Source organism: Nanorana parkeri, unplaced genomic scaffold (genome assembly GCF_000935625.1).
Source record: "Nanorana parkeri isolate BGI_ZX_2015 unplaced genomic scaffold, ASM93562v1 scaffold1, whole genome shotgun sequence".
Classification (NCBI taxonomy): Eukaryota; Metazoa; Chordata; class Amphibia; order Anura; family Dicroglossidae; genus Nanorana; species Nanorana parkeri.
Genome location: NW_017306269.1, coordinates 7,925,618 through 7,940,037, shown reverse-complemented (window position 1 = coordinate 7,940,037; position 14,420 = coordinate 7,925,618). Strand labels below are relative to the sequence as shown.

The window sequence follows — 14,420 nt, the reverse complement described above, 5'->3', positions numbered from 1 at the left end:
CCCCCCCTTACCTTTTTGTTGTCAGATGTCCTTCCCTTGTTCCCCCTCTAGGTCCCTCACCATTGCTGTTTCCAGTTGGGTGGACCACAAATCCAGCAGTTTCCTTTTGTGCCCGAGACTGCCGGCCCCCTTCACTACCCTTCGCTGATATCAGTCCCCTTTTGGATCCTGAGAGGACCTTGGCCAATTGACATCTAATATGAAGAGTACACGTCATTCAGGCACTGACGTGGACACTCAAATAAGAACCCAGGCAGGAAGGAAATAGAAGAGAAGACTCTGGGCTGCGGCATCATGTGACAGACTCAAAATAAGAAAAAGGCGCTTTAGATGGGGATTTTTTTTTTCAAGCCAGTGATCAGATAGAGGTGTGTGGGAGGGGAATCATACAGTTGGGCTTTGCAGTGTATCTAAAGCCAAAACTAGTGGCTAGTGGTTAGCACGTCTGCCTTGCAATACTGGGGTGCCCAGTTCGGATCCCGGCCAGGATACTAACTGCACAGAGTTTGTTCTTCCTGTGCATGCGTGAGTTTCCTCCAGGTGTTCCAGTTTCCTCCCACATCCCAAAGACTTGCTGGTAGGTTAATCCCTAGTCCCTAGGGTGTGTGTGTGTATATGTATGCATGTGAGATAGGGACCATAGATTTTAAGCTCTTTGAGGACAGGGACTGATGTGAATGTACAGTATGTAAAGCACTTCATAAATTGTTGGCGCCATATAAATACCTATAATAAATCATACATTTTTTTTTTTATAGATTGGGGAGGGTTTAGAGTCCCTGGCAGGTCTTAATTGTGTTCTCGCTATAGAGATTCACTCTCTATACTTGCCCTCATAACCAATGACACTGGGACTCCAAGTGAGGGACAATCCAAATTTTTGAGTTGTCACCAGAACAAGAATAGGGGGGAAATCTTCCAGTAGGGGCACTTGCTCTGGTGACAGCTGTTTTAGAGATTTACTTCACTTTTGACAGATTTACTGTCACTTCCGGTTCTGTATAATGGACAGAAGGTGAATTTTCTTGAATGGAAGGGCAAAAAAAACCGCAGTTTTAACCCTTCCGACATTTTATCTTAAAAAAAACAAAAACATTTGGCTATGTATATGTGTGTGTATGTATGTATATATGTATGTGTGTGTATGTGTATATATATATATATATATAATTGTTTTTCTTTTTTTTTTCTTTTATCATCTTGCCTATAGTTTCTTGTTACAGAAGTTGTGCATGGTATCTAAATATAACTGTGCAGTCAACAAGCCACCAGGGTTAGGCCCAGTGCTCTCACTAATCAGTTCTCAGTAACAGACCTGGTCAGACATGTCCCCTGTGTTCCTTTATAATACAGAAGCTAGCACTGCTTCTGGGAGTTGCACAGGCAGTCTGCAGCTTTGGTTGGGAGTGTATCAAATGTATCGGGAGACAGCTGTCACAGCATATTCCCTTTAAATTGGATTTGCCCCTATGTCAATACTGTATACTGTGGAGATTTGGGGGTCATTTAGAATAACAAGTAGCTATAGAGTATTGGGAAGTAGTGAAGCAGAGTACATGGAAGTGTCATATTCAGAAAAAAGAGTGGTGTTCAGCAATGCGGACAGGCAGGACAGGTAAGTATTCACTCATCACTATGCAGGTACAGCTATTCTTCAGAAAGTTTGTTTAGGAAGCAGAGTCACTTTAGTAGATGATGGGGTGGATGTGAGAACAAGACCAGGTGTTTTCAGCTTTTTGCTTCTAATTTGGCTTTGGTATTTGTGAGGTTATCTTGTCCCACATAGGAGCTCCTGTTCCCACACACGGCTGTTGTTTTAAACTACAGTTCCGTTTATTGTGTCTGATTGATGTATTTATTTCCCTTACAAATTCAGATATTCAGCCAGAAACAAAAATGTTTAAAGAGTGTGTCAATGATAATGGCAGACACTGTGAGATTTATGGTTATAGGTATATGTGTAATGTGAAGGCCTACCCGATGGGGTAAACTGACTGGATTGTTTAAAGAGACACTGTCACCAATTACAAACAAAAAAAAATCACAGGTAAAAGCAAATAAAAATCAGGTAGTTTTTAGTTTTTCTTTCCATAACTGGTTTTCTATCGGCTTGCAATATACCTTTGAGCTTGCTAGAAAATATTATTTCTTCAGGAGTTAATTCCCTAGCACAACCCCCTCAAGCCTTGTACATTATAGCCCTCTTTTCTTTCTCTATGCTGACACTTACCTTCATCTCCTTGCATATCCTTTTATATAGCTGGGGGGGATGCAAAGGAGATTACTATAGGGTGTCACTTAAGTGATGGCTCAGAGTCTGCTGGGGTTGCTGACGTCGCAACATGGAAGTGCCCAGCCGCAGTCACAGAGCTTTGGGATGTCTACACAAGGAAGTCTTTTACAGGAAAATAACATGCATAAAATAAGTTAAATGCACATAATCTTATGGGAGATTTTTGTTAAGATGAATGGTCTGACGGTCTCATTAATTAGGTTCTCATGTTCGGTAGTTTTGGTAAGTTTTTCTGATAGAACCTAAGTGTAAGAAAAATATAATGCTGGCCATATATGTAACAATACAATTATTTAATACTTCCATTGCTTCAAATACGTTTTTTTTTCCCCCATACACTTTAAAGAGACACTCTCAATTTTCCCTAAATGATCTCTTGCTAAGCCACTCTCCAACCCACTTATACCCTAATTTGCTGCACTTCCCCATCACTTCTTTCTCTGTTGCTTGGGAGCTACTCCCATGTTTCATGGGACGTCTTCCCATGATTTAGTGTTCAGGTCTGAGGGGCCAATTGCCAGGCTGAAACACTGTCACATGATGGAGGGTATCACGTACCTGAGGCTGAGACTGGAAGATGGGTAGGCGTCCCTTGCGATTCGTGTCCTGCGACCCCTGGAGTTGGGAACAGAAGGGTGCAGGGCAACGAGGATTCTCGCGCATGCGCAGTTTGCCGCGATTCTCGTGGTTTGCAATCGTGCCTTTACAGTGCCCCCCCCTAATGGGCAACCTCCGGATGCCCAATCGGGCTGCAGTGAGAGGATGAGTCTGAAAAAACTTACGAACCAGCATTTGAGCGTGAACATTGGAATCAGGCTCCCAGGAGTTTTCTTAAGGACCATAGCCCCTCCATTTGACCAGAAATTGAAGATGACCGCCACGACGTCTGCAATCCACTATAGCCTCCACCTCAAACTCCTCCACCCCATCAACAACAGAAGGAGCCGGCGGGCCAGGGCCACGACCACGACCAGAAAAAGGATTAGGAACATGCCGTTTGAGCAGGGACACATGGAACACGGGATGTACCTTAAAAGAGGATGGTAATTCCAATTCGTAGGCCACCGGGTTGATCTTCCTCCGAATTCGAAAAGGCCCCAGGAATTTAGGAGCCAGCTTCTTAGAGGGACAGGAGAGCCGTAAGTTAAGGGTAGAAAGCCACACACTATCCCCAGGCTGGAGATCCAGCTCGACCCTACGTTTCCGATCATAATAGGTCTTGTGATCACGCTGAGCCTTGGTGATTGCCGTCTGCAATACTCGTGTGTTGGTTCTCAGAAACTGCATTCGGTCTTGGACCGCTGGAACTTGGACGGTGGAGCAGAAGGTAGGTAAGAAGGTAGGGTGAAATCTGAAGTTTGCAAAGAACGGGGATTGAGATGTGGCGGAATGAACAGAGTTGTTGTAAGCAAACTCAGCAAATGGGAGCAAGGACACCCAGTCGTCTTGAGAAAACGAGAGGAAGCACCGGAGATATTGCTCCAACGTTTGATTGGTGCGCTCTGTCTGGCCATTAGTCTGTGGATGGTACGCTGTGGAGAAGTTGTTGGCAACCCCAAGAGACTTGCACAATTCACGCCAGAATTTGGAGGTAAATTGGACACCCCTGTCAGAAACAATATTGCTGGGAAGGCCATGGAGGCGCACAATCTCCTTGAAGAAGGCACGGCTGGTATCGGAGGCAGTCGGGGTTCCGATCATTGGGACGAAGTGTGCCATCTTGGTGAGACGATCCACCACCACGAAGATGGAAGTGAATCCATCAGAAGGCGGCAAGTCCACGATGAAATCCATGCCGATCATATCCCATGGCCGGGGCGGAATGGGCAGCGGCCGTAACAGGCCACAGGATCGGCAACGTTCAGTCTTGTTACGGAGGCAGATGACACAAGAGCGGACGTACGACAGGCAAACCTTCCTCAACCCCGGCCACCAGAAGGACCGCCGCACCAAGTCAATCGTCTTGCGAACTCCGAAGTGACCTGCCAGTTGATGATCATGACACATCTGAAGAACCATGACACGAACCTCGGGTGGTATGAACACCAAATAGTTCAGAAAAAATAATCCCTCCTTCTCCTGGAACGTCAGATTGGCGGGCAAAGTTGCACCGGAAGACGCCCGTCTCAACTGGGATTTCAAGTCATCTTGCAATAAGAGAAAACTGTGGGCAGGCAACACCGCCACCGGTGGACTCAACTCCTCCCCCTCCGGGTACATGCGGGACAAGGCATCGGGTTTGATGTTCTTAGACCCCGGGCGGAAGGTAATGTGCATTGAAAAGCGGGAGAAAAACAGCGCCCATCGGGCCTGGCGAGGCCGAAGCCGCTTTGCCGACCGTAGGTACTCCAAGTTCTTATGATCAGTAAAGACCAAAATAGGATGAGCAGCCCCTTCCAACAAATAACGCCATTCTTCTAGAGCTGCTTTAATTGCCACGAATCACGATCACCCACATCGTAATTTCGTTCCGCAGGGGTAAGTTTCCGGGAAAAGAACGCCACAGGATGGAGTAAAGATCTTTCGCCCTGTCGCTGGGACAGGATAGCTCCGACCGCAACCTCTGAGGCATCTACCTCAAGAACATATGGCAGAGTCGGGTCAGGATGTTTCAAGATTGAAGCAGAGGTGAACAGTTTCTTGAGGTCGTCTAAGGCCATCTGGGCCGAAGGGGTCCACTGGAAATATGTGTTCTGCTTGGTAAGCTGCGTAATGGGACTAATGATCGCCGAAATTTTTTTGATACATTTTCGGTAGAAATTTGCAAACCCCACAAAGCGTTGGACACCCTTGCGAGTGACGGGGGTGGGCCAGTCCAAAATGGCAGCCACCTTTTGGGGATCCATGGCAATGCCCGTGGTTGATATGATGAGACCCAGGAATTGGACAGAGTCATTTTCAAATTCGCACTTCTCGGCTTTCACGTATAATTGGTGTTTTCGGAGTCTCCGTAACACCTCCAGAACATGCGTCCGATGTAGGTCAAGGGAGGATGAAAAAATCAAAATGTCGTCCAGATAGACCATCATAAATAGATCCAAAAAATCTCTGAAAATGTAATTGACTAGATGTTGGAAGGTGGCTGGGGCATTACAGAGCCCGAAGGGCATAACTAAATACTCAAAATGTCCAAATCGAGTTCGGAAAGCCGTCTTCCATTCGTCACCTTCCCTGATTCTCACCAAATTGTAGGCACCCTGGAATGGGAAGCGGCCGTAACAGGCCCCAGGATCGGCAACGTTCAGTCTTGTTACGGAGGCAGATGACACAAGAGCGGACGTACGACAGGCAAACCTTCCTCAACCCCGGCCACCAGAAGGACCGCCGCACCAAGTCAATCGTCTTGCGAACTCCGAAGTGACCTGCCAGTTGATGATCATGACACATCTGAAGAACCATGACACGAACCTCGGGTGGTATGAACACCAAATAGTTCAGAAAAAATAATCCCTCCTTCTCCTGGAACGTCAGATTGGCGGGCAAAGTTGCACCGGAAGACGCCCGTCTCAACTGGGATTTCAAGTAATCTTGCAATAAGAGGAAACTGTGGGCAGGCAACACCGCCACCGGTGGACTCAACTCCTCCCCCTCCGGGTACATGCGGGACAAGGCATCGGGTTTGATGTTCTTAGACCCCGGGCGGAAGGTAATGTGCATTGAAAAGCGGGAGAAAAACAGCGCCCATCGGGCCTGGCGAGGCCGAAGCCGCTTTGCCGACCGTAGGTACTCCAAGTTCTTATGATCAGTAAAGACCAAAATAGGATGAGCAGCCCCTTCCAACAAATAACGCCATTCTTCTAGAGCTGCTTTAATTGCCACGAATCACGATCACCCACATCGTAATTTCGTTCCGCAGGGGTAAGTTTCCGGGAAAAGAACGCCACAGGATGGAGTAAAGATCTTTCGCCCTGTCGCTGGGACAGGATAGCTCCAACCGCAACCTCCGAGGCATCTACCTCAAGAACATATGGCAGAGTCGGGTCAGGATGTTTCAAGATTGAAGCAGAGGTGAACAGTTTCTTGAGGTCGTCTAAGGCCATCTGGGCCGAAGGGGTCCACTGGAAATATGTGTTCTGCTTGGTAAGCTGCGTAATGGGACTAATGATCGCCGAAAATGTTTTGATAAATTTTCGGTAGAAATTTGCAAACCCCACAAAGCGTTGGACACCCTTGCGAGTGACGGGGGTGAGCCAGTCCAAAATGGCAGCCACCTTTTGGGGGATCCATGGCAATGCCCGTGGTTGATATGATGAGACCCAGGAATTGGACAGAGTCCTTTTCAAATTCGCACTTCTCGGCTTTCACGTATAATTGGTGTTTTCGGAGTCTCCGTAACACCTCCAGAAAATGCGTCCGATGTAGGTCAAGGGAGGATGAAAAAATCAAAATGTCGTCCAGATAGACCACCATAAATAGATCCAAAAAATCTCTGAAAATGTCATTGACTAGGTGTTGGAAGGTGGCTGGGGCATTACAGAGCCCGAAGGGCATAACTAAATACTCAAAATGTCCAAATCGAGTTCGGAAAGCCGTCTTCCATTCGTCACCTTCCCTGATTCTCACCAAATTGTAGGCACCCCGGAGATCCAGTTTGGTAAAGACTCGTGCAGACCTGAATTGTTGGAATAACTCGGGGACTAGGGGCAAGGGATAACGGTTCTTGATCGTAATTTTGTTTAATTCTCGGTAGTCAATGCAAGGACGAAGGGAATGGTCCTTCTTTTCGACAAAATACCCGCTCCCGCTGGAGATGTCGAAGGTCTGATGAATCCCTTTTCCAGGCTCTCGTTCACATACAGCCGTAAGGTCTCCAACTCAGGTTCCGACAGGGGATAAATCCTGCCAAAAGGAATCTCGGCTCCAGGCAACAGCTCAACCGGACAATCATATGGCCTATGAGGTGGCAATGTGTCGGCTCCCTTCTTGTCAAACACATCCAGATATTCATGATACTCTATCGGAACGCCTTCAGGCACCGAGGATGCAGGTTGTAAGCCTAACAGGGCTCTGGGAGATAGGCAATGTTGGGTGCAGTATGGAGAGGAGAACACAAGGGATCCGTTTGACCAATCAATGGAAGGATTGTGCATTTGCAGCCATGGGATGCCCAAGATCATGGGAAATAGAGGTGAGGAGATGATGTCAAAACGCATGATTTCCTGATGGTTAATCATGCTGGTAAACAGCGGACAAGTTTCCAAAGTGGTTGGGCCTGAGGTAGGGCTGGATCCATCGGCCAATTGGATAATCAAAGGTTGAGTTTTAACCAGCAAAGGAAATTGGTGTTGTAAAGCAAAGTCTTTATCCATAAAGCAGCTGCATGCTCCAGAATCAATAATTTCTGGTGCTTGGATACTTCTTTCCAGAACCTGTAGAGAGAGAAGGAGAGTGATTTGGAGCGAATCCGTTCTTGTACAAGCTGTCAGGCACACGGACAGATGGGGTGCACTTACTAGGACGGACTGGGCATGAGCGCAAGAAATGTCCGGCCTCCCCACAATAGAGGCAGAGATGGTTCTGTCTGCGTCGTTGTCGTTCCTCGGGAGATGAGGAAGATCGGACCAACCCGAGCTGCATGGGTTCCGGATCTGGCATGGAGTTACCAGCAGAGAATTCCTGAGCAGGAGCTGAAGGAGCAAATGATGCATGAGGAAGTGCCCAAGGGACCCGGGTGACTCTGGATCTTTCAAGACGTCTCTCCCGAATCCTGCGGTCTAACTGAATGGCCAGACAAATAAGTCCTTCGACTGTATCAGGGACCCCCACACGAGCGATCTCATCCTTGAGAACCTCGGACAAACCTAGGCGGAACTGGTGTCGGAGAGCTGCGTCATTCCACTGCGTATCTGCACCCCATTTGCGGAATTCCACAACGTAGTCCTCCACAGGACGTCGACCTTGCTGCAGAGAAATGAGGACTGTCTCGGCGGTAGTGGATCTCTGGGCATCATCGTACATCTGGGCCATAGCCGCAAAGAAGGTAGGTAGTGAGTTTAGAATGGTGCTCTCTTGCTCCAGCAGATGGTGTGCCCATGACTGGGGTTCTCCAGACAGCAGAGATATCACAAATCCAACTTTGGTGAGATCAGATGTGAAGGTGCGAGGTTGAAGATTGAAATATAATTGGCATGCATTCTTGAACACACGGAACTTCTGTCTTTCTCCGGAAAAACATTCAGGTGCTGGTACCCGAGGTTCTGGTGTAGCTGGAGTAGCTGCGGTTGCAGGGGGAGCGGCCTCTGGTTCTGCAGGAGCAGCAGCACTTGGTGGTGGTCTGGCTGTGACCGAAGAGACTAGTGCCCCCACCTGTCCCTCCAATTGGAAGTAACCATCCTGAAGACCTTGAACCGTCTGATTTGAGAGTAGACAGTTGCTGGAACAGGGCCTCCATGGAGAACGCACCCCCCTCAGTCTCAGACATTCTTTTGGCTGATGGTACTATCACGTACCTGAGGCTGAGACTGGAATATGGGGAGGCGTCCCTTGCGATTCGTGTCCTGCGACCCCTGGAGTTGGGAACAGAAGGGTGCAGGGCAACGAGGAGCACGAGTGCCGTAGGCTGGAAACACCCACTGCGTGGAGACAACAGTGAAGAGAAGTCAGGAAGCCAAGGTCAAATCCGGTCGGGCAGGCGAGGTACAAAATCGTAAGGCAAACTCAATATCCAGGAAACAAGCCGAGGTCAGAGGCTGGCAGCAAGCAGAGAATAGTCCAGAGCAATCCGAGTCGAGTCAAGGCAGGCTAAAGAGACAGATACAGAACACAGGCACAACACTAAGCTGACAAGACCATCAGCAATGCCAGAGAGGCTGACTCCTCCTTTTATAGTCCCAAGGTTCACAGACAGCTACCTCACTTCCTGTGCGTTTTACCGCGCACCTTGCCGAGATTCTCGTGGTTTGCAATCGTGCCTTTACAGAGGGGCTGCTATCATCAACCCTGTGTAGGCTTTGACGCCATCCAATACAGAGCCTACACAATTTTTTTAGGCTAGGATGGAGGGGGGAACGCTGCGAGGGAGAGTATAAATTGGTAGAAGGGGTGGGCTAGCATAAGAGTCCATTACTTTCCCCTGTTTTTTTTAAATGTATGTTGAAAAAATAAAGCAAAATCATATTAAATACATCTCTGCAGTTTCCCATGTTTTGTCTCTTTAATGTGAAACTGAACTCAAAAAGTGAATGCTGTGTTATAGGGAAAAATCTAGAAATGGTAATAGTACCTAAGCAGTATTTTTTTTTCTTTTGGCTCTAATGTACACTTTAAGCCAAAGTAGAGTAGTGATTGCTGAGTATTTTTTTTTTTTTTTATGATCACAATGCAGGGTCCTCCATAAAGACAAATAATCAATGAAGCCCATGATTGCCAGTGAGCTGGTCATATTTGCATTACCGCCCAATCCGCAGCTAACTATATGAGTAACATGATGCCCTAGTGCCTTATGGTGGTACATGCTGTCCAGTTGTCCGAACACACTGGCAGGGTGGCACAAGCTGTCCAGTTGTCTCAGTTCACTGAAAGGGTTTTCAAGTCTCTAGGACAAACAAGTTGAAATCACTCTTTCACTCAAGTCTGTTTTTACATTGTTGGGTTTAAAAGCCTTCCTGGTTTTGTCTTGCTTCAAGAACCTCAGAGAATGGTGGCTGGTACCTGTTGCTATATCCGCAAGCGCCAAGTACTACCAACACCTTACTTGCAGTTCATCAAGATTTTGATAGCTTGAACTTTCCTTATCTTTGCAATAATTTGTTCTTCCCCATCTCGCTTTCATTCCCTCTTTACGTGTGATTCATATTTTCTTTAGATTCTCTTATCAAGCATGCAGCGGTGAGTGAATCAGGAATGCTGTGATTGTGTGTATTTTATAAAACCTGACGTTGCACAGATGTCTTACCTTATCAGGGGCAGCCAGGACACGCTGGTTTATTTTCCAAACCTGGAATTCTTTGCTGTTTCTGTATGTACTGTTTTGTATAGAATGCTGTTATATTACAGTATATTATAGTATGTTGCTAGAATAACAAATATTTATATGCAATTTTTCTTATTTAATATATTTTTTAAAACTTTTATTTTTAAACCATTATATATTAATAAACATCTATACAAAACCATTATATATTCCCTTAAAAATTAAATCTGTAGACATGCGTTTTAAATTCCACACACCTACCCACTTATACTTTGCTGCACTCCCCTCATTGCTTCCTTCATTGCAGCCTCCGCAATATATCCTCTCTCTGTCAAATGGCTTTGGAACTTACGTAGGGTTGTTAATGGCACTCTTCCATCATGTGACAGTGTTAGAGTCTGGTGATAGGCTGCTCAGGCCTGAACACTTCATCATAGTAGGAGGTTGCATGTACTCCCATACCAGAAAGCACCGGGTATTCTGTGGCAGCTTCAACACAGAAAGGAGTGGCAAAGGATCGCTGCAAAGATGAGTACAAATGTGTCAAGGTGGGCTAAAAAGAAGCACTGGCACTTTGTCCTGAATAAGCAGAATTATTTAATTCAAAGAAGTCATTCAGAGAATCCCTATTTTCATTGATCTACTGGGCCACCTGTCCAAATGAGTTCTATAGCAGTTGCATTGTACTTTTCATCTTCATTGTTCCTCTCTTGTCTGGCAAGCAATCCAGTTCCATCTTATGACATTACCTGAGGATAATGAGCTGCATGTTTTTCTTCTCGACTCTCTACAATAGTAGTATCTGTGCTAGCAGTAGTTAATATCATACATAGTTACATAGTCAGGTTGAAAAAAGACACATGTCCATCGAGTTCAACCTATAGAGATATGAAGAAAAAAAAAAGGAAGAAAAGCCTAAACAGAACGCTATGACCACAATTACCCCCTGTTGATCCAGAGGAAGGCAAAAAAAACCCCCTATAAAGCAAGGTTCAATTTGCTCCAACAGGGGGAAAAAATTCCTTCCAGATCCCATAAGGCAATCGCATATTCCCTGGACCAACAATCTCTGATGCTTAATATACTTATAACAACTGAATATCCAGTAATATTCTGTGCATTTAGGAATATCTCAAGAATAAGGTTTGCATGTCTACCAGTGTGTAAAGAACTTGCATTTTTTTTAAACCTGCTTTATAACTTCGTTTGGTATGTTTGTTCAGGTTTGTGTAACTGGACATTCCTATGTACTTTTCTTCCAGGTTAAAGAGATGGGGGAATATTTCAAGCACCACTTGCTGCAGTCCAGACACAGAGGGGCTTTTGAGCTGGCATACGTTGGGTTTGTGAAGCTCACAGACATGCTGATTGGGTAAGGAGCAGTACTTTTATTACAGGAAGGTAAAATGTGTTAACTCCTCATAAATAATAATCGGCAATTAATGTTGTTTTTAATCAAATCATAGTCAAACATGCCTTTGTGGACATTTTTCCTGTCCTGAGCAGCCAACATAGATGAGAAATTATCAGGGAATCCCCTTGAAAAAGTTAACATATTACTTATTTGAAAGAGTGTATTATAGGTAGCATGGAGGCTGACCGTGACACTGATGAAAGAGAGTATTCAGTGTCCATTATAAAGCTGAGCTATCAAGACCTTCTCGGCATAATGATGTAGTGACAGATTAAGCACACACGTCTATCAGTTTACAGACCCCTAATCACTTATAATAAAGGCTATGGAGACACGCTGTCCGTGCCTCATGCTCAGCCTCTGAAAGAGTTTTTGAAGTGTATACACTGCATAAGTAAACATAGGAAAAACAAGGGGACTCCCATTACTGGCCTTATTTAGACATTGCTAGTTGACCGACTGTTATGCTGAGCCACTGGCTTCAATACTTTTGAAGTCCCTGAACCAGAACATCTGTGCGAATCAAAAATTCTGTCTTTGCATGTACTCTAATGGCTGCATGTTGTTTTGGTAGTGAACCAGAGACAACCAAGCAACTTGTATTCAGAGAATGCTCAGCAGAAGGCTCAAAGTTGATATATATTTCTATCAGCACAGATTTCCTTAAAGTTAACCAAGAGTTAAACCAAGCGAGCATTTTGGCTTGGTTCACACTTGGGCGTTTTACAGCGCGTTCCTACGCTCTGTAAAACGCTCAACATGTGAAAACCAATGATTGCCTATGGGCATGGTTCCCACCTGGGCGTTTTACAGAGCGTAGGAACGCGCTGCAAAACGCTCTACGCCCAAAGAAGTACAGGAGCTTCTTTGGGGCGTATTTGCCGCGTGTATACATTGGGATACAGCCAGGTAGCCCTCGGAAACGCGCGTTTGTCAAACAGGCATATGCGATACGCCTAGGTGTGAACCCAGCCTAAGTGGTGGCTACTTTACAACATACACAGGGACCATGGGGGAACAAAAGTAGCCACCCTCCAGAACGAAGGACAGTGTCAGCACCAATTCAGAGAAGATTTGAGGATCTACAGCTGAATGATATGCAAATAAGATACATTTTTGCTAATACTTAAGGTACTTGAATGCATTTTCAGGATTTAACGCCTGAGTGTATTATCACTTTAACTTTAAAAGCAGGTCTCCAGCCCTGCCAGACAGGGCTGTGCTTTGTGGCAGAGTTGTGTAAATCTCAGACTTGGATTTACAAAAATACAAATCCTTTTGGCAACTAATACAGCTCCCATTTACTTAATCTGTGTATTTAGTCGTTTGGCTGTCATTAACGCAATGCAACAACCCAAAGAAATCAGATTTCTCCTCTTACAAGTTTTAAACAATGCAAGTTTTACTATATTTGCTATAAGTTAAAATGCTGTGCATATGGTTCTTTGTTTTACCAAATAAAGGTCTGATTGTGTTCTGCTGCATCTGGATAGTAAGGCTGTGAAAAGAGCACTCTATTTTTACTACTGGCCTGCTTGAACTAGAATAGTCCCCGGAGCTTCATCAATCAGTTGTACAATTCTAGGAAATCACATGTTTGAATTTTCCTTCTTTTCTCCCTGTAGTCACTGAAAAACAGTGAAAAACAAGCCTGTTTCAGGCTAACGTTTGACTTGTCCTTAAAGTCGTATAAATCTGCACGTATGTCTGAAGAAGGGGCACTTGAGTAGAGAGGGAAGGAAATCGCCTTCTGCTTCTCAGGTGTGTTGCACAATGCAGGAAAATATTTCTTGATTTGTTGTCTTGCAGGATTCCAATGTGCAATCCATTAGACGTGCACCCAGGCTGCTATACATTTTCTTAAAAAATGGCTGTGTGGACCTGTGATGTAGGCCTCAGGCTGCCCCAGATCATTTTTAGATTGTTTACGTTGATTCACAGTTTCAAGTTGTTCACTTACTTATCTTTGGCATTAAAGTTTTATGGGTAGCATGGTACAAGCTTCCACTAATGGCCTTGACCTTTGATCTCACCGGAACATATTGGGCCCACAAATGACCAAACTGATTTTGAGTGGTCTTGTGAATTTTGCTATATTTACCTTTAAAATATGTGTAGCATCCAAACATCTTTTAGTTTAGTTATATAATTAATTTTTATACAGGATTTTTATAGCGCCAACAGTTTGCGCAGCGCTTCACAATATAAGGAAGACATTACAATCACAATTCAAGACAAGATGGTAAGGAGGGCCCAGCCCGTGAGGGCTTACAATCTAAAAGGGAGGGGGCAAGTGATACATGAGGAGGTAGCTGTGTGGGGATGAATTCTTTAAGAAATTGATATTTTTGAGGGGTTAGGTTGCGGTGGGATAGACTTCCCTGAAGAGATGAGTCTTAAGGGATAGCCTAAAGGCAGTCAGTTATATAAGTTATACAGTTTTAGTTATACAAGGGTTAAAATAACACTTGATTTTCTCTTTAATGTTTATTCTGCCTCAAGTAATTTAAAGCAGATCTGGATGTTAGAACTGGAGGACATTTATTTTGCTAAAGGCATTGCGTACCATAAACACTTGCCAAATATTTTTCTTTTTTAGAAAATAACTATTTTCAACTCTTTTCAGCTTTTTTCATTCTTTGTTGCATCTTGCAACATACCAGTGTAATATTTGTAGTTTTACTTACCTGTTTCTATTTGAGTGATATTCCCATACACACTCACTGCTGCCTTCTTGCTGTATCAGTGTATCGTAGTGTCAGTGCTGAATAAGTAAGGTTCATAACATCCACCAATCAGAT

The 14,420-nt window shown here is 44.9% G+C and overlaps 1 protein-coding gene across 1 annotated transcript in view; it reads left to right on the top strand.

Moving 5' to 3' along the window:
• Positions 1 to 14,420, top strand: part of THADA (THADA, armadillo repeat containing) — a 454,862-nt gene that overhangs the window by 70,330 nt on the left and 370,112 nt on the right. Inside the window, exon 20 of the mRNA XM_018556404.1 lies at positions 11,468 to 11,577. Coding sequence (XP_018411906.1) covers positions 11,468 to 11,577 — 110 coding nt within the window. The remainder of the gene's footprint in view (positions 1 to 11,467; positions 11,578 to 14,420) is intronic.